The following is a 21,158-nucleotide window of genomic DNA, read 5'->3' as shown; positions in this document are numbered from 1 at the left end:
CGCCATCTCCTTCGGGGTTTGAAATTATGTCGGAAATTTCTAGCTACGCGATACCCGTTTCAATGAAATCATCCTACTGACTGTAAAGAACGAAAACCTTTCGTCGGTTCAACTTTATGGTCTTCGTAATTAGATTTCTTTATCTTACTGCCGATCGTTTCAACTTCATCACCTATGTCTGTCCATCGATTATCGTCGTTAGGAGAGAAGATCGGCTACCGGTATATGGATGAATGGAAATTTGTTTGAAAAAACTGCAGATCGATTCGCTGGGTCAATGGCGAGTCGATGTATAATCGTATAAAAGGAGAACGAAGGGGTTGACGGGACTTTGGTTTCTGCGTGGAAGAAGATCCGTCAACAGACGTCGAAAACGCGGATAATTACATGGGAAAACACGCTGCCAGTGGGGTCGGATGCGAACACGCAACAACCTCTGCCGGGGATTGTTAATTAATTACTTGGCTCTCCAGGTGTTAATCGAACAATTAACAGTCACGTCACGCTGACGGATCGGCAGTTCGCGCACGCGACTTCCATTCGCACCTCGCTGAAATTACACAATCCGAGTCTCTTCTCAATTTTCACTATCCGGCTGTGTTGTAACGTGCATGCAGCTGAAATTGTAAGAAAAATCTATTATTTTCTTTTTACGATCGTAAAATACTGCAGGTAGAGAACTTGTTCACATTCTGCAATATACTTTGAATTCGATTTTTACGCTCAACTGTAGGTTTACACAGTGGTAGGAGAGAGAGAGAGATTGTGTTCTATCGTTGTGCAGATTTCAATTGAAATTCTTTTTTTTTATTTTTCATGTACCTCTGCATGATAGTAAAAATTCCCCTTGAATAGGACCGGAGCACTTGAAAATCTTTTTACGATTTCGAAATTCATTTGCAATTTCCTGCAAACATCATATACGTAAATAATATATTGCAGCTTTCGATAGTTTTAAAATTTTTTAAATATTGTACCAAAACGAATCAAAGACGCTGCATACCTAATAACTGATTGAAGCCCCTAAGTTGTTGTTTAAATTCTTGCATTTTCTGGGGAAATATTATATACGGTCACGACGTTAAAGAATCTTCCACGTCAGAATCAAGTGAATTTATCCTCTCGCCATCCCCGAAGTGTAGAAGCGGTTGATGTACATTATTATATGGTATATATATATATATATACGTATTTATATAATATAAAGGCACTGGATGTTCAAAATAATAACTCGGTACACTTGAACTGATTTGCGTTGACACTCCGCTCACGGAACTCGCTAATGAATCCCATTCCAACGATTCATTTTCCAATTACGCTAACCTCTGCTGTGCCTACTTCGATCGGCTTCGGGAATACAGGGCGTGTAGAGGAGAAGGAGAAAGAGGAGGATGAGGAGGAGGAGGATCTGAGAAAATTTATTATATAAGTTATTATTTTAAATTATTGCGAACGGTGAATCTCTACGCAGCGCCTGAATTCTTCTTCATCTTCGTCTTCTTCTTCTTCTTCTTCTCCTTCTTCATTCGTCAAGTGTCAATTTGAACTGTAACTAATTAATTCACGAGTATAAAATTGAAATTATTTCAGGCTGAGCGAAGAAGAAGATAATTTTGCATGTAATTTTACCCTGCACCAAAGTTAGTCGCAGCTTCGCCGGCTGCAAGCTTCGGAGGATGTCATCTTACTTTTATTTCGTTTTGATATTCTGTTTTTCTTTGTTTTCATCTCGGGAAACTTGAACTGATTCTTTTAAATCAAGAATTTGCTATTTAATGTAATTTTAATTATGCAATTATTCGCAGTTGAACGAATCGCTGATGCAGAGATTGTTTGTCTGTGAACGACGGACCGATATATAGTTTGGAGATAAAATTGGAAAAGTTTTTGCCGATAGTCAAGAATAATCAAATCGAAAATTCATTTTACAATTCGTTGCAGTTCTTCTCCGTACTATTCTTATTTCTCTGTTTGCTTGTGTCTTTTTTTTTTCATATATCCGTTTTTCACTTGTTTTTTGACACCTAACTCTTCAGTATCAATCAAAATTCGTCAGTTGATTGGATGTGTGTGATAGGGTGGGGTGTATGCCCATGTGTACACACCGAGGCGTGTTCAATGATATACCGAATTTGCAAAGTACAATTATTGAGCCAGTACATGGGAATATAAAGCCAGCTAGTCTCGATTATTTCTGAACGACTTTGAACGGTCACTTATTTACAAGGCTTTGTTTTTCACCTGTATAATTTTGTAGCGAGCTATATCCAAGCTTTTGTTTTCCAAAAAAGCAATTCTTGGCAGATATGTATCACAATAAATAAATTTATGTATACTACATCTACATCAAAATCCGCATTGTGTAAAAAAAATGTAAATAGAAATAACTGTTAAGTCGATGAAAAGTTGAAAAATTTTTAAATCGGCAGGGGGGATTTTATGGCGGTATGGTAGGAAAAGAAATGAACCTAATTTCCCCCCCACGAAGACCTTTATTCGTTAGATATATACTCAAATCGGCACATCGATTGTTTAGAATTCAAGTAAAGGAAATATTGAAAATTTTCTCAGAAAATATACGACATGTGTTTTGTTTTATCTCCGAGCTGTGCATAGACAATATAGTAACGTCGGGTTATATACGTTGTTACAAAAAACAAACCGTCTCAACGATCCTCGACAGTTTCTCGAGATAAGTATATTTTTTTCGCCAACTCCGACTTCCTTTCCCTCATCTTCATTCCTTTATTCCCATTCATCCAATGTTGATTTATATCTTGTATACCACGACGCAGCCGAACGACCGTCGATAGTCGATTCCGTTTCGGTTGCAGGCTCTATAAAAAACATGCCTTTGTCGAGGGCAGCTCGGTGGTTTGTAACGATAAGATCGAGTCGGCGTCGAGGCGATGCCGACGACGCTGCCGGGGGTTGAAGGGGGGGTGACGGAGGGGGTGGCGATTCAAAAGAGGAAAGATAATGAGCGAGAGGTTTGAGAGGGGGGGATGAGGTGAGAGGAGACTTATCGTTACGATTGTTATTTTTACTCCTATATTATCATTATCATTATTATTGTCATTATCACTCTCGTTATTGTTATTATGCTTATTGTCATTAGCGCATGGATATTACAGGTGCACCTGTAAATATCCATTATATACCCGAGGACGTGTATTCCTATCGTATACCACCGTATTCTTATACACCGTATATAGGTATAGAAATGGAATAATCGTCTCCGATATCTTTTGTTCCTCGGAAGTAAACGAAGCTTCCTGTCTGTCGGTGCTTCGCAGAAGAGGAAAACTCGACGCGTTCGTATATATTGCGTTGGCTAACCTCCCTTACTCTCCACCGCCCTCCCCTTCCCGCTCACTTAGCCAGATTCCTCTCTCGTTTTCTCCTCCGCGAAATATGCTATACAATGTTCGGGGGACGAACGCCGGTTCTCAACTTTCATTCGTTACTGTTTCTGTTCTCCGAACGTCACACGTTTGCACACGTGTCTGAGATGCGGCAATTTTTCGCCTTATCCCGTTAATTTGATCTTAGATTCTAATTATAATTTCTCATACTTAACGGGGTTAATTAATAATATCGTCGTTACTAATTGTGATCGGAGTTGTCATTCAATTTTGACAAATTTAATCGCGAGATTCACTTTCGAGTGGGGAAGTAAAATCGAAATACGGATTTTGAAGAGGATCAGAAATGATCAAAGCGTTGTTTGTTGCATTTTATTCCAAGAAATGTGTTTTAGTATAGTTTTCTTGACGATAAAGTGATTTTAATCGTATCAGAAGTTGGTGCAATTCCTTCAGATTTGAACAGATTTTTCATCACGCAATTTATTACATCGAACAACTTTAATAAGTTTCGAGTCTTATTTTTACCTGTAAAATCATTTAGTCAACGTGATCGTATGATTTTGCCTCTTACTTTGACTTATAAGCAGTGAAGCAGCTGCACCTGCATCTGCACTTGCAATAATACCTACGTAGAAGCGATGGAGAAGTTTGATTTCGAAACTGCCGTCAACGTATGTTTACATCTATTAGCTGCTACTTGGGAAACTGAAACTACCGAACAACTTGGTGCAATTAGGAATAACTAATTATTCATGCTTGAGGGACGCGGAGACGGTAAAATTGATGAAACGTATCGACCGTTGAATATTATTTCGTCTGTCGTGATGACAGGTGTAACTTGATTTTTCTTACACGAAAACACGAAGAAGAGTATGAATCGAACGATTTGATTAGCTTCTATTCGAATATCGGCTTCCGACTTGGTAATTGAAATTTATCAAATATCTCGCTGGTTGGAGAAGACTTTCGATACTCAAGTTTTAGACTTTTGTTACGCGAAAGATGAGATACCGATTTCACGTTGCTAACCGCGAATCTCGAACCAGCAGCAGCGGCAGCAGCAGCAGCTCGGCTCGACGTCGCCCCGCCTGCTGTTTCATCATTCATTTCATCCAATTTCAGATGCATATTTCAGTCCCGGTAACGAAACTCTTGATCCACGAATAAAGCCGAAATTCAATTTGTAATTCAATATTCCCGAATTGATATTTTCAACGATCGATATCTCGTATAATCAGCCCGTCATATTCATGAGCCGCGTCTTCTTCTTCTTCTTCTTCTTCTTCTTCTTCTTCTTCTTCTTCCCGGCATCATTTGCAGCGGTTCGTTACTTTAAGCTCTCTAATTGTTAACAAGAGGCGGAAAACGAATTAACATGCAGCAGTCCCGTAAATTCAACGTCACATCGCCGTGTCTTTGCGTCAGATTTTAACCGTCTGTTCGTTCGCTTCGAAATTTACCGTGAATAATCTTCGTAGTCCGCCTGTTATTTCAACGAAGAATATAGTCAATCAAACCGACGTTGTATTTATCCGCGATACTGGGAATTTGAGAAAATCCAATGCGTAATTTTATGTCCCCGGAGATTCTTCGTCGAGATCCGGAAACCACAGCAACAAAACACGGACACCGTGTTCCTCGAGTTCGCGTCGTCCGATTCTCGTTACCAAGTGACCGTCTTTGGCCACAACTATCAGGGTCGGGATAGAATGAACGTGATACTTGTTCCTTATTTTCGCCGTAACTGGTCCAACCGGAACTGCGAACCTTGGAAGGGAGAAAGAGGGTTGAAACTAGAGTGACGATCTTTTCGCTTACGATTTCTATCGCGAGTCTTCGTACCATTGACCGTGATTCTTTGAGAAGGATTCGAACATCTCGTCCTGATCGTGATCCGATGGCACGTAAAATATTTGCATGAGCAATTTTCGCCGGGAGATTTCCTCGGCCAGCCGCTTCATCAGGGGTAAAAATGTTTCGCACGGAGGACACCAAGAGGCCGAGAAATAATAGAGAACGAATTGGACGTCGTTTATAATATCGTTCGCTAGGAAAGCTTCGTACTTGTGATTGATGACCACCTGCCCCCTCAGCATGTCCATTTCACTTTGTTTTGCAACTTCCTTATCGCTCGTAGATTTTCTCTTCACCTAACCTCGCGATCGGCGATATCGTCGACACATGTGGACTCTGTCTATTTTACACGTTCTGCGATCCTCGTTGGTTCTACACTTTTATTAGCTGATTTAACCTTTACACGTAGATATATCCCGGATACCCAAGTCTCACTTTCGTCCACTCGACGAATGCAATGAAAATAACTAAATACCGATATAAACTGGAAATGTTCCGCAAAATCGTTGAGTAAATCGGTAGTTTTGCTACAAGTGACAAACGGGAAAGAACAAAGGATCCGCGGTTTTGACGTCTTGGGTGAAACGTTTGTCAGTTTTTCCCACCTTCGATGTTTAATATACGCACAGAGCCGCGAAATTTAGGTTTGTTTGTGTTAATAATTGGCTCGGCGAAATTTTGTCGGTGCGTTTACAGTCGCTGGGCAAACCGAAACGTGCGTATCTCTACGTGTTGGTACGTACAATGTATATTATACCTAATCATTATACCTGATGTAGTGTGATTAAACAAGGCAATGTTGACGCGTTGATGAACTGTGCTGCAAGGTGGCTGTTTCTCGGTGAAACGGACTTTCGAAATGTTTCGTGAAAAGCGTGCGGAATTTTCACCGCAAAAGTTATATTATTTTGAGAGCGCTGGCAAGTTTTGGATAATTAGGAGAAATTATCGGTGCCGCGTTAAATTGACACGAATTCTCGCCTCTCCGCTTTCCCCGACTCACCCTCTTCTCTCTCTTTTTCTTTCCTCCGCCCTTCCGCCTGCTTCTCGGCCCCCCCTTTCACTACATCATATCATCGTCCGACTCTATCGCGGCTTCTTTCCTTCCTCGTCTAGCCCGTGCGGAATTTGACGTCGTTATACAAACCCGATCCGACGTCGATATTGAATAAGTAATAACATTGAGGTAGGATCCGGCGCTCAGTGACGTCTTAAAGTTGACAGCTGACGGGTCCAAACCGGAGTCTGCTAGGTCACGTTGCAGTCAGATTATGCGAGAGACCCGATCGGTGTTTTTTGTTTTTTTTGTTTTTATAATTTCTATACACACGAGTTAATCGTCAGAAATTTATCTCGTCGTGCTGATTTATTCAGTAGGTATCGGAAAAAGCTGTTCGAGTCTAACGCGGATCAGACAATAATTAGTCCCAGGACGTATCGCGCTTAGTTTGCTCAATTTCGACACCAATTCTCAGGGTTGAGTAACCCGGCAGAGTTTTCAAGATATACGACCACCCCAGCCATCGTCGTGGGGTTAGGTAACCGGAAGATTTAGAAACTGGAATCTCAATTATTCTGATTAAACCGACACCCTAATTTCTCGAAGGGTTGCGGCGGCAGCGGCGGCGACGACGGAAGGGGAAAATCGGGCCTAAATGGGGAGGATAGTCAAAAGTCATTAGCCGGAACGTTTGCCCCCGTAAAGATGGTTTGAGTGGCCAATTAATCTTTGCCCGATAAACTTTGTCTGCACGGTAGCGTGTGTGGGAGAATCGAACCGCGGCTTTTCTCCTCGCCTGCTGCAACGAGGCTTCCACATCTTCTTCTCCTCCTCCTCCTCCTCTACACTCGACGATATCAAGGACGTAAATTTCTAGCCGCCCCGACCCCCGAATCCACGAGGGTAAATATCAATCTGGATTCCGAATGCGGGGAAAACCGCGAGCGGTGTTCGCGTTGCGTTTCTCTGTAGCCTGCATCTTGGCGAGAGGCGCAAGCTTGATTACCTTAACCTCACCGCGATCCGTCGTTCCCCTTTTCCTCCGACTTCTAGATGCATGCCTGCCTGCCTGCCTTCCGCCTATCCGACGTCTCGATGCACGGGAGTAGAGAAGCTGGGCGTCTTCCCTGAAATTCACTATCTCTCGAGTGCAGAAACAGCAGCCCTCGCTAGGATCTTGCTTTATGTGTGTATAGTATACACGCCGCCTATCTCCCGCTGGGAAACATAATTAAAATTTTCTAATTAAGAATTTTGATAAGCAGCTTCATTACAATGGCTTTCCTCCACCGACGGTTATTTACCTTTAAGAAATCCTCCCACCTTTTTCTTTTCAACAATTAATCAGTCACTCGCTTCTTCGAGCCGCTGAACTGCCGCAACGAAAACACCATGAACACCCCGCGTGCCCGTGTTCTACTCGTCGATAAAATCAAAATCCGTACCACGAATGGGATATATATATATCGATCTCATCTCGTATATTTAAACGTCCATATTTTCCCGAATGACACAGTATTTAACTTCGTCGACAGGACAGGTGCCGCGCTACTGTGTGTATGGTGGAAGGAAACACTTTCTTAAGTGATTTAACTATGCAACGAAGCTTGACTCGTTGTATTACAAGCACCGCTTTTCATTCGGTGTCTCGAGTACATTTGACTGTAAAAAAATGTCGATGAAAACGAGGAGAAGATGGAGATGGAATGTTTTTAATTGTCTCATAGGTAACTTCCAAATGACACGAAACGTCGGTATAAACGGTTTAGTTTCGTGGGTATACTCGCGTTCAAGTGCCTGTAAGACCGCATGCAGGTATAGGGCGAAAAGCTTTACGGTTCGCAGCTGGGTTATGATCGGTGACGTTCAGGCTGCCGGAGAACTCTGGTCTCGAGTTAAGGTCGGACTCGGATCGCGTCAGGAGTCAGTACTTGCTCGACTACGGTTTACAACCACCTTCTACCCTGTTTCGTTTATGTCAGCGTACTCTAAAATTCTCGTAATTAGCCAGCACCGGAGCGGATCGTCGAATTATACGAGTCCATAAATATACGAACTAACTTGGGAAAGCAGCTATACTTGCGCTCGAACGAGTCAGCCAAGTTTCAGAGGCTAAACGGACCAACTTTCATATTTCGTGAGTGACTGAAACGTTACCCCGCCCCGACCCTTCGCGTTAAATTACGATATCAGCGACACTCGGGGAGACGATGTCGCATCGACGACTGTCTCTTCATTTTCAAAATACACGAAAAGAAAAAGAAGAAGAAGAAGAAGAAGAAGAAGAAGAAGAAGAAGAGGGGGAAAAAAGGATATTTCCTTCCGTTGCTGATGAAACGAGAAGAAGAAACACTCGTCAATTGATAAAGCACCTGTTCATGCGACCGTTTATCAACGAAAAGACAACGTCGTTGAAATCGACTGAGATACGGATGCTTGTCGGTACTGTAAATAACGATGTAGCGAAACTGGTTCGTAAAATTTGAAAAAATTTATCATTATTTGACGATCTTTTTGTCGAGTCGTACGTATTGATAACGAGTGAAAAAACTGTGTGTGTGTGTGTGTGTGTATTGCAAGGCAGTCTTTGACGCGATAGTAGAATAGTTTATTCGTTCGGTTGGACAACCGAGTGAATCGGTAAATTGAAAGTCCCTGAAGCCACGCGAGGCCGTTGACGATGTTCAGGGTGTACGATGGAGTAAAAACGGGTTGAATATTGGCTAAAAATGTAAATTGCTCTGGCCCGAACTATTCCGTCTGTGTCGTCCGGCGGCTATATGTGAAGTAATTGAAAACACGCGTCATCTCCGGTGTCTGCCGCCTGCCGCTCCGCAACAGCAACCCTGGAACCGTTCGCACGTACGTTTCGTACCCTCGAGGATCGGGGGACGGGGAACGACAGCCAATTGCATCGTTAGCCTCTCGAACAACGAGCGTCAAATAATGGCTGGTCAATAAGCAATTATTTTACTGCTTCGAGTCTGGTTATTTTAACGACCTCGATACCCCCTCCCTTCGCCCCCCCCCCCTTTTTTTTTACACGTGGGTATACACACTTTCTTACAGCATGCCTCTCGGTATTCAAAAACGGGGAGGGGGGAATTTAAGGGATTTCGTTGCGGGAATGTGGAGCTGTAACGTCAATAACCCTTGTTTGACATATTTCTGAAAAATTACATAAATGACACCCTGGGGTCGTTTGTACCCCAGCGACAAAAAAATTGTCATGAGAAAGGATCTAACAAATCTTTTTTGTAAGCTCTTGAAAGTTTAACTTCTCAAATTATAGGTTATATAACCAAATATGAAAATGCCAGATGGCGCCACGTAGTCCCGATGTTTTTAGATTTGAAGATTTTGAATTAACGAAGAAAAGGCGTGGGATGGATTGTACCCCAAGGTGTGTCAAACAAGGTATAATAAGCCAATTCTTATTGTCTCTATTGTGCCGGATATACCGTAAAATTGACCGATATATAGGGGGAAACGATCGTATCAGAGCTAATGTAAGGCCTCGGAAGATTAGACAGATGCTGTGCGGACCTGGTGGCGTCCGATCGACTCTGTCGCTGGTCTTTGGGCGACGCGAAAGTTAATCCTCGATGCGAAGCTCTACGGAAACGGGCGGCGGCCGATGGATCTTTGATTAGATTTTTATCCCCTTCGGACATGGGACAAGTCTCGTTCCCTCGCACAGACACCGTCGGGTAGTTAACAAATTATCTCCCGCAGGACGTAGGTTGGGAATTAATCAAACGCATACCTACTTTGGCCATGTGTACGGATGCGCGGGTTCGAAATGGCGCCTCGCTTTGCCATGGAGTTGAGCATTGTTCATTCACATCAATGGACGTATTGCCAGACTTTATACGTATCCATTAGGTTTAAATAACGCGCACGATTATCGCTTCGAGGCTTCCGTCAGAATTTCACCGGCAGCGAAGGGTTCGCATTATTATAACTCCTGATTCGGAAGTAAAAAACGCGGCTGATTAAAGTCCCTCGGATACTTTTTCAGTTTTTTTTTTTTTTTCTCTCTTTCATTCCGCTTTGCAGCCGACGGACGCGAAGACTTAACGTGATTGAATTTCGCGTCATGTTATTATTCACATTTTTTTCGAGACGCGTAATGAAGTTGAAATTATATGTCGTGCTGTAAATAGTATATTCGTTTTAATTCGTTTTCGGTCAGGTTCTGCATGGTTGAAAATATCCACCGATACCAAAGGTTATCATCAATGCGGTTTTGCCTCGAAGGGAAGAACAAAAAAAAAAAATCGCGTGCTTTTGTATCTCTCCCGTGAACGCAAATATGGTTTTTTTTTTTTTTTTTTCTTCAAGGCAAAAAACCGCATTGGTTGAAATGTAACTCGGCGTTACGACTGATATTTCTCTTACCTCTTGTGTTAAGTATTAAAAATTTACAAAGAAAAGTCATACGTGCGCAGAAAATGGTGTGTCAAGGTACTACAAATTTAATGTATAATAACAAAGAAGATAGATCATGCGTACATGAGACTGGGTCAAAAGATGTCGCCAAAGATACGCGTATCGTTGAGTCATCCTCTCGCATCTTGTATTTCTTTTTTTTTTCTTCTTCTCTCCGTCTCCTTACTCCACCTTTATCTCCCTTTTCACTCGAGATGTTATCCGTTTTTGTACAGTAACGCTTTCATAAACAGATTTGTCGTTCGGATCTCTGGGCTCGAAGAACGGGATCGCGACATGTGCCGAAGAGCAATTTCGCGCCCCTTTCCATCCCCGTTCCATCCCCGATATATTATTCAGGAATACGCCACCCCCTCGCTTTTCCGAGAGCTTGCACCTCGCTCTTTGATAGTATATTCGTCGCTTCGTATAATAATATACATAACCCCCTCCGGCTGGCGCGGCCTATCCTTATACCTTTGTATCCTTTTATACCAAAGTCATCTACGCATCCTCGACGTCCTTGTCAAACGTATCCAGGGAGTAACACCCGAGTCTTTCGTTCCAAATCGTCGACCTTCACTCGAGGTACGTAGACCCAGATTATTCTTTTCGAAAACGAGTGTCGTTTGGAAAATAAAATTTCGCTATCTCGAATTCCTTCGATCCGGAGTCAAAGTAAGCACAGACAAGCTGATCTGTAGTTTGTAACTCGAATTGGCTAAACGTGCTGAAACCTCTGGGGAGCAAACACGGGGGGGAGATATCAAATCCCGGTATAAGACCGTTGAAATCTTGCACCCACCCAAATCACTCGGCAACCGACAGTCGACGCCCAGACGCCACTCCGTCAGAGGCTAAGCTAATCCCGGGTACACCCACCTCCGCCATGTAAATCTTAAAGGATTATTTTATAATTGGCTGCGCTCTAGTTGAATGAAGGGTTCTCGACTCGCTCGCTCTCTTCATCCCGCAGGACGCTTCCTCTCGCCGAACGCTTCGTCACATCGGATGATCGTGCTTGTTGGGAGAAATCTAACGGATAAACACTTTCCAAAAAAAATAAAAAAAATAATAAAAAATTATGTACTCGGTTTTAGCAATCGTATTTCAAGTAGGTGCAGATTTTTGTCTACTCAACGCGGATCACGGGTAACGAGTATATGATTTTTTTTTTTTGTTAAATGACGAATACAATTTTTGGCCTTCCGTTTGGCTGCATGATTTATGTTGAATTTTTACACTACTGTAAATATGTATCGTGTGTATTAACGAGTTTCTTTTTTTTTCTCTTCACCTTGTTTCAGGTAGGTCAGACTCTGGTTCTAGGATACGAATAGTTGTGCATAGTTCGATACGGTGTGCGCCTTAGCCAATCGACAGGATGATGATGACCAATCTTCCCCCGGTGATGCTGCCCGCTCTCCACGATTACGGGATCCTGGCGCCAACACTGGGAATAAAGGTCAGTCTCGCTTTACACGATCATTATCACAAATCGTGATATTTTCTCAACGGTTGCGGTGAAATTTGATAGAAAAAGAAATCTTTCATCTCAATGATTCTTCGTTATTTTATACGAACGTGTCACCGGCAATGAAGTGAGAAACAAAACTGCGGCGTCGAATGAACGGGGAGACAAAGTTTTGAGAAATATTTCAACCGATATATTCGAACAGTATCGGGTCGAATCTTCTATATTATCTTCGATGGGAATATCGCAAGAGGTGGAGTGGTTTTCAGAAATTTCTTATATACTTTCGAAAAAGGCCCGCAGCTTTCGCGGCTTGTACACAACTGTATATATAATACGGTCCATTGGTGAAAAAGGAAAAGTTTTTCGAGGAAAGTTTCTTCTTAGATTTCGAGGAGCCTGTAGATCGGCGCCGAGGGTTGCGAGACCCGTTTGCCGGGATGAAAGAAAACCAGACGAATTAAAGTGTCTCCGGGTGAATCATTTCATTGATTAAAGAGTCGGTAAGATGAATCGGATCCTTGCTTCTTCCCATCCCTGCATATTTCACCATCACAGTTTCACCTCTCGCATTCTACATTCATTCCGTACGAGAGATGACGCTTTTCATCGTACGATTCACCGACACATACTGCATCTGATAAATATATATATATATATTTATTTATAGTTAAGTATATCTACACATTTTCCGCGCGCAGCAGTCAAAGATAAATAATTCAAAACTTGGGAGTTTATTTATTCAAACGCTGGCCCTCCTCTGACGAAGGCACTTCCCCTTCCTGCAAAACTCTGATCTTTGTGTGAATACGTGCGGCACGACATTATAATTTATAAATTTTGTGTACACACGCGCCAGGCCGAATGTTGTTGGTGTAACGTAACTCCGGAAATGACGTTGGTTTTTTTTTTTTTTTTTTTTTGTCTTCCAACTTTCCTTTCTCTACTTCCGTAAAAATTTATTTACCTCGTCACTCGTTTGGCCAGCAAACCGGAGCAAAAACTCAACCCTAGGCGTTTTTTGACAAAAACGGGGCTCCGCATCGTTTCGAGATAATAAAGAATCGGCGTGGCTAGCTCAGGCCTCTCCGACCTGACGATTATTTTAGTTTGTGATTTAGTTCATTTTCTTTCACTCTCTCTCTCTCGCTCTTATTTTATCTTACTTCACACTTTTGGTCACACGGTCCGTTTCCTTCCAGCTTCGCAGGTGTAATCCTCTTGAATCCGTAAGACGGCGGGTGTTTGTGATCAAAATTTATCGATTCTCTCGCATCGAGGCCGCGGGTTTCCATTCATCTTTTTCTCCTATTTATATAAATCTGAAAAGTACATACATAGATTCGCGCTACTCGGGGTTCAACCTTTCCAAACGTACCTATAACACATACGCGTATATCGTACACATATACACACACCCAGGTTATACATATTGTATGTTTTTCTCTCTCTCTCTCTCTGTCTTCTGTCTTGCTTGTCTTATTGTATCGAATTTATTGTCACCACCGTCGCGTCTCCCTACGCACACATCTTCGTTACGAAATCCCCCTGTGCAACGGCGGTGGAGGCAGCGAAGGGGGTTGTTTGTTTTGTTTATTTGCACCCCTATACCTCCGACCTGCCAACCCTCGGCCCCTCTTCCATATTTTCGTCTCGTCCGCGAATCGATATCTCCGATTGAATATATGTAACGCGTATATCGCGGACGATACGTCCGTATAATTTTCGAGCTCACTCTGTCTCTCTCTCTCTCTCTCTCTCTCTCTCTCTCTCTCTCTCTCTCTCTCCGCGCCGTTTGGCGGAAAAGACAAAACATGGGGGCAAAACAACATGAAAAAAAAATAAAAAAAAAAAATAATAGATAAATAAATCACCGGTTATTAATGTCGATTGGACAAACAGGTTAATTAGACATCAATGAATCCTCGCCGATGGAATATTTACCGCGTGGAATTTTAATTAATATATCCGACGGGTGCTGCGTGAGGGGGTTGTGCAGCAGCGGAAGCAACGGCTCGCTGGAATGTATCGGTATTTTTATATCAATGTTCCAATGCCGGACGGGGGTCGAAACGGGGTTGGAGAAGAGCTATTCGGTCAATCGCATTTCCCAAGCCCATTGGCATTCGGCCAGCCGAACAAACGCATCTATGTATAGTATATATTATATATATATATATATATATTTTTACAAAATTTGAAAGATCGATGACGCTCCTTTTAAAAAATTAATTGAGAAAAAAAAATCAATTCCTATGCTTGATCGCACAAATCTGCGATAAATTCACGGTCAATGCTTCTATAAATTTTCCCTTCGTCACCAAAAATTCATAGTTGATTTACCCGAATTGGTTGAAATTATGTTCCGATTGCGTAAAACGCGGTCATCGATTTCTTTAACAAAGATCGCGAGATGAGGACCGGATGTCTAACGCCGTAACTTCGCAGGCGGCAAGCTTCAGGAGATTTACCTATGTATATATACGTTCCGCCGTCGAGTTATTTACGCTATTGTATTGATTATCACCGCTCGGTACACACTGTGGTGTAACGGTGCAGAGGGTGGGAGATGGAGGGAGAGTAGGAAGGGTTAATATGGCGTGGAGGGACACGCAGGGTGGTTGGTTCTCTAATCAATTTAGGGGCTGCACGGAGTGGGAACCCGTTCAGGGCTGCTCGCTCCCGGCCTTACTCGTGCTTCGCTGATACGATGATGATCCTCTCGTGCCTGGTAGGTACATGTATGCGGGCGTGACATGACGATATTTGCAGCCATTGATGACGCCGCGCTCGAACCGCCGCTCCTAACGTCGAACATTGTCACTCTCGATGACCGTGGACTCGCCAAATCGGGAAACCCAGGGTCAGCCAGGGAGAGATCGGGGCAAGTTAGGCTGATCGGTCATTGTCGGGTTTTGAACCTTCGGTCCTGATAATCGTAACTTCGTAACGTGCTCGTGTTGCGAGTGGAGAGGATCACGGCGATTCACTCCATTCGACACTACAACGCTTGTCAAATGATCCCGACGATGATATAAACGTAGCACGGCTAAAGAGGTTCCTTGACATTTTTTTATGGGCCCGTCATTCACTGCGAGGTTGCGGTTGGGAGCGAAACGCATCCGAAAGTCTTGGGTATCGCTGATTCAAAGTGAAAAGGAAAAGAAAAAAATAATTAAAAGACAATGTAATGACTTTCACCCACATATTTTCAGCGATTTGTAGTTAGGAGTGATACGGTATTTTGGTGTAAGGGAGTGACGGTGAAGAGGGATGAGAATCGAACCAACGAACGAAAGAAGAATGGAAGGAAGGAAGGAACGACGGGCTACTGAGACCACTAGAACCAGCAGCACGTAGTGAGGCGCCCGTCGGGCATTGTATATTAAAATTAAGGCAATATATTAACTAACTTAATGTTATTCACGTTTTTGTTCACCGGATACTTTTATAAAGGCGTTGTTCACGGTGTGCAAGGTGTTCGCACACACACACACATATATATATATATATATTAACGAAGCCCACCTTATTCCTCCTCCGTGTCTTACCCCCGGCTGGTGAAGGTCTCGTCTGTCGGTTGGTCGGGCTTCTTTGCATTTTGCTTTTAAACGTTATATAATAAGCGAGCTCGCGAGAACCTCGGAGGCTGGGACAAAACCTGGAAGACACAATGAGGGAAGGACGAGGGAAGAGGAGGGCGACAAGCCCTCCAAGGATCTTTTAATTATTACTCCCAGGAAAGGTGATGTGATTGGGTTAAATTGCTTCAAAGTTTATCCAACATTTCGGGGCACGCCGCCGTGCTGTGCCGGTGCTGCTTGCTTCCCGGTTCCACCAACGACGACGACGACGACGCCGTTGGTGGCATCTCGATCACCCTTAATTGAAAACCTAAAGAGCTCCCGGAGCGAAACTTCCCAACGTTTTTCATTTCGCCTGCCCTGCCTCGATAAAACCTCGCTACTATTTATACCAGCTTCAGCTCGGCCTACACGCCCTCTTCGCGATCGCTTTTCATCCCGAAAACTCATACTCGGGCACTTCTTTCTCAAATTCGTGTTGGACGTTTGATCACTTAGCCGAGCTGTGTCCTCTGACTCGTTTCTTCCAAATTCGACGTGTGACGTTATCACGGTGTCGCGACTTGACTTGTCGGTCAAATTTTTGTTTTCAGAACGATCGCACGTAGGTCAAATCAATATTGTCGAAAAGGTTTTCTCAATTGTCTACGTATACCTTGCGCGGATTCCATGTAACATACACCTTCGAAAGATCTGGTGTCCCTCTACCCTGACTGGTCAAAGGTTGTAAACTACCGCCGTTCTAATATTTTCTTTGAATTAATCCTCGCGCAGCTTTGTATGGCTTGTTATCCAGCCAACCAGGGTCGGGTACGAGGGTGATCAAAGTCACCTTCGTCCGAGTCCCGGTCGTGATGGCGAGTCCTCCGCCCGCGTCCCTCGCGACATCTGCATACGTAAACGTGAGGATTAAAGCGGTTCGTATCACCGGTCACGTCACTTGACGTCCGTCTCGTTTCTCGACCCTTTTGCCTCCTAACTCTTTTGGGTAGCTCATCGTACGTACGCAAAGAGCCTACTCTTGTCGCTCGAACAAACCGTTGCCCAAATATCTCGGTGTTGAAACTAGTTTATTGCTTACCGTGCGACCCTCGGATCGGTTGTGGTTCCAAGGTCACGCGAGTTGTTCTCTTTCAACGTACGAAGGCGATAAAACGACTGCAGGGACGTTTTTCGTGCTTGGCTTGCTAGTGTTCGAATCCTTTATCGACGATCATCGAAGATCCGTTCATGCAATTGTGTAACTCTCGCTTCTCTGCGTCAACGATGATAGCTCTTCAATTTAACGGTAATTCTTAATTTTAGCTCCATGGTTACGACAATGAGCATATACTTAATTGTTTCTCGATCATTTTCCGACCACATGTACTGTCTACAAATTTTTAAACATGAAAAATTCTTGTCCTGTGCTTTTGTACGGTTTATTCAACGGTTGATGTACCGATCACGTTTATCGAGGTACCGAGGCTCCGTGATTGGTCGACACAGACTGCTACGATAGTCGAGATTTCGGGACGAAGGGCTCATCGATTTATACATGGGATGTCTGCGTCCAGCTCACTCAATCGCGGTGTTAAATATATACAGACGTATAATATTCCATAAATAAATGCAGTGTTTGATTATAGAAGCGAGAGGGCTCATCGCTCAGTGTCGAAAGCGAAAACGGGAAGATAGAGCGAAGCCTGTACCTTACCTGCAGGCACGATAAGCTTCTTCGTCATATTCGATTGTAAATTTTGACATCACTTTCCTGCGTAAATCGCAACGGTGCATCGGGATCACCGATGGATTTTTCTAGTTACCTTGTAACTGCAAGTTGACGAGGGATCCAAAGGTCTGAAGGAAACGACGCGCGGCTTGTGATTTTGTCATCTAAATTCCGTTTACACTTGAATATGTAGAAAATTTCCCATAGGATACAAGCAAATCACTTGCTATACCGATGTCGGTGGTGGACGTGTGCAGCCATGTAGATGTAAACGAGGCCACTAGCCCGCATTTGGAATGTAGTGATTAAAAAGCATGGGCGCATTTGAAGCGGCTTGCATTGTAAACGAACCTAATACAAGCGGAAAATGATAGGGAGAGAGGGGAAAGAGAAAGGGAAAGGGAAGTGGGCAGCTCAACAGTTGAAAACCCTCTCCAACTGCTCGTCCGGAAAGCGTCGGCGTCGGCGTCGGCGTCGGGGGTGGTGATGGTGGTAGTGGTGGTGGTGGTGGTGGTGGTGGTGCAGCGGAACCTAACAATGGTTATTGTTTTCGCTCGAGTCCCGTAACTAGGCTAATAAAATTCCCTCTCTGAGAGAAAAATCCACGGACGATAAGAACAACTTTGAATCGGCCTATTTAGAGGCGGCGGCGCAGGAAGCGGGCAACCAGCCTAGGCTCGCCTTCACCTACGCCTCTTCTTCTTCTCGGCTTATAGGTTACAACATCGGGTACGTAGTTACAGTTATTGTTACGACGGTGCACTTTTTTTTAATGGCTCAACTTCCAGACTCTTAAATCCGGCTGCACCGTAACGGTTGAGTCGGCAATTCGCTCTCGACGTTAAAACCTTTGCGCCGTGCTCGCTTCTTTTCCTGCAAATGAGGCGTCCTAAAATCGCACGATTCGAACTACGATCATGCGCGCGTTTATCGTTATTCCGCAGCCTTTGACGCAAGCGAAAATCTCGGAGAGATACGTTGCGGAGGTGAGAAAGCGGGGGACAAATGTCATCTCAAAGCGACAACTCTATGCGCGGACAGAGGATCACTCGCGGACGATGCTGCGAAGTACTTGAGAAACATGTTATTCATAAACGTTGCACGTACGTCCGGGGATATCCGGTAAATAGGAGATGTGTTCGGTGTAAACAGGGGACGACGGGCAAACGGAATACGGAAAGAATCGAAGGACACCCTCGCACCGATGATTTTTATACACTTCGAACGGTCGAAGGATCAGGTTGTATTTTGTATCTGATTGATTTGCGACGAAAAATAATCAACGACTAAAGAGACGGGTGCGAATGAACAATGTTTTGCGTTTTTCTTCCTTGGGACTCCAGTGCTGGGGATAATTTTCTTTTTAAACCTCATCAGAGTGGCGGCCTCGAACAGTCGATAAATTACGGTTAGGGTGGGGATGGAGGGGATGTCAATTGCGACGCTACGTGACACTTATTTCCTTCCGGTTGAATAAGGGGTGCAGCTGTTGCTGCTCCTCGCGAGTATCGGTCGTTCGGTGGGTGGTTGGCTAGATATATTATCGTCGATAAAACATGGTGTGTATAATTGTCTGGTTTTGAACCGCGCGGTTCGCGCTCTCCGCAGTGACGAATAACAGGTCTTGGAATGAATTGCTGCAGTGTCGTCGCGCGGTTACGCAATAGGGGAAAATTCAAAGGTCATTAATTTCCGAAGTGGTCCCTATTATTGAGAATCCTTTTCAGTTCTACTCGATTAACGACCGCCGCAGGGTATTGCGAGTGCTTTTATTCGGAATTCAGAACGACGCGTACACCGGGTGAGCGAATGTGCAGGGGAATATAATTCTTACCGGGACCCTGAACAACCCTCCACCCTCGTCCCTGAAAACCTTGGTGAACAAGCAACGCGATCAATCGGAATTTTTAAGCGGCGCATGATCGCAGAAGTTACAGGTTACCGTCGAGTCTCTGTGCAACAATGAGACTCCATTGTTCCTTCTTTCGTTTATCTTGGTTTTCGATACGATACTTTTCAAATAAGCGATCTGACCCTGAACCTGAACTCCCGCGCCTCGACATATCGCACCACCCATGATCGCCCGATAAGTTGGAATTTTTTTCGTCCCTTGTTGATCTCGAGTTCACTTGAGATTTAATCATCCGTTTGTCCGAGCTACGGTTAACGGTCGTGAGAAAAAAACGGATTGTTCAATCAGGTTCCTTCCGATGCAGTTTCGTCTTACTTCGCGTGTGATTCGTCGTGGTCGAGGCGGTTTATTTTCACGGTACAATCAGGGGCGACCGACTCTTCAAACTCTCCTCTGTTCAGCTCTTGCTGTTCTCTTGTAATCCGGGGGCGAGGAGCTGCGAGGCGGATCGAGGGGTAGCGGCGTTATCAATAATCCGACGTCTGAGCTTGTTCGCTGTTTCCGCGAAAGGCTCCGCTGAAAACTCGCACACAGAGGGGTTGGAAAAGGGCCGTTTCTACCCGCTGGGAGAAAAATTAATTCCCTCTGCCGGTGAGAGAGAGAGAGAGAGAGAGAGAAAGAGCGAGAGGATGAGAAAATGACCCGGACCGGCGAGAGACTCCCTTCGTCCTCGATCTTGAATGGAAAATTTCGCGAACCTTGAGACCGTATTGTGTCTCCGAAGGTGGACACGTTAACCGACAACGAGACCCTTATTCCCGGCACGGACTGAGGATCGAGGATCGGATCAGCGACAAAACATGACAGAGTATGATAGATGTTGTATTAAAATATATGATGGTCGGATAGTGCGGAACGAACGGCGTTACGAGCCCTCTTTACGACTTGAACGAGGATCCGACGCGCGGTTGCTGCCGATTTCTCGAATTCGCGGGAGAAATCCCCCCCCGTCGCGCCGAAGCCCTAATGACCTCTTCTTTATTCGCCGCTTCGTCGACGCGGGTGTATAAAAAACGCGAATAACGATCGCGCCCCCCTCCCCCCCGCCCCCCTCGACCTTTGACGCGCGAATTTCCAACTCCCCGGATCCTAAATCTCTCTCTGCAGTAGCCGACGTGAAATCTTACGAGGCACGCCCAGCCAGTTGGTCAGTCGGGCCACCCTTACGCGATGGCCCCCACAGCCTAGTTATAACCAGATTGTTTATGTGGGTCTTAAATTCTCGGTCGAATTATTAGGCTGTATACGCAGCGGCGGCCGCAGTGGCAGCAACCAGCTAGGCTGGACCGCGAAAACCTGTAAGACCGAACCGGCCGGGGATGATTGTAAATCTGAGCTGCCGTTACCGTAAATCTAAGGGACTGCACGGGGGGAGAGGAGGATGGTCGCCACCGTCGAACCAGGTTGTGTAACTTCTCGAGGGAAGAGAAGAGAAGAGAAGAGCTGCTCTTGAGGGCGCTGCGCGGTTTTTCCCCTCGATCCCGAATCGAACGCGAAAACTCACAAGAGGTCTCATCGCGCTCGTTCGCGAGACGCGCAAAGACGCCAAGCTTTTCAGCTGGGCCTCTTCTCCTTATCCTTACCCCAACTCTCCGTCATTCTCGCGACTTCTTCTTCTTCTTCTTATTCTTATTCTTCTTCTTTTTTTCTTTACACTATCCCGTCTCTGGAAGTCTCTGATGTGTTTCTTCCCACCGAGTAATAGAGGTAGTCATGGAAGAGGCATGGGATGGGCAGGTAATAAGGAAGAGGGACTATCAGAAAAGGTTCCCCTTGCACCTTCTATCTTACAACTCTTTCAAAGTTGTTCCTACTCCTCGTTCT

At 44.4% G+C, this 21,158-nt stretch overlaps 1 protein-coding gene across 6 annotated transcripts in view; it reads left to right on the top strand.

Moving 5' to 3' along the window:
• The window catches only part of LOC124302987 (polypyrimidine tract-binding protein 1), a 350,109-nt gene that overhangs the window by 158,712 nt on the left and 170,239 nt on the right, over positions 1–21,158 (top strand). For 4 of the 6 annotated variants that reach the window (XM_046759627.1, XM_046759629.1, XM_046759628.1 and 1 more), the window contains one exon: positions 11,961–12,118. The exons of the other annotated variants lie outside the window; for them this stretch is intronic. In XM_046759627.1, coding sequence (XP_046615583.1) covers positions 12,038–12,118 — 81 coding nt within the window. In that variant the 5' untranslated portion in view covers positions 11,961–12,037. The remainder of the gene's footprint in view (positions 1–11,960; positions 12,119–21,158) is intronic. 6 annotated transcript variants of the gene reach the window in all.

The sequence above is a fragment of the Neodiprion virginianus genome, chromosome 4 (assembly GCF_021901495.1).
Source record: "Neodiprion virginianus isolate iyNeoVirg1 chromosome 4, iyNeoVirg1.1, whole genome shotgun sequence".
NCBI lineage: Eukaryota > Metazoa > Arthropoda > Insecta > Hymenoptera > Diprionidae > Neodiprion > Neodiprion virginianus.
Note: the sequence above shows the minus strand (reverse complement) of the source record. Positions and strands in the feature narration are given on the sequence as shown.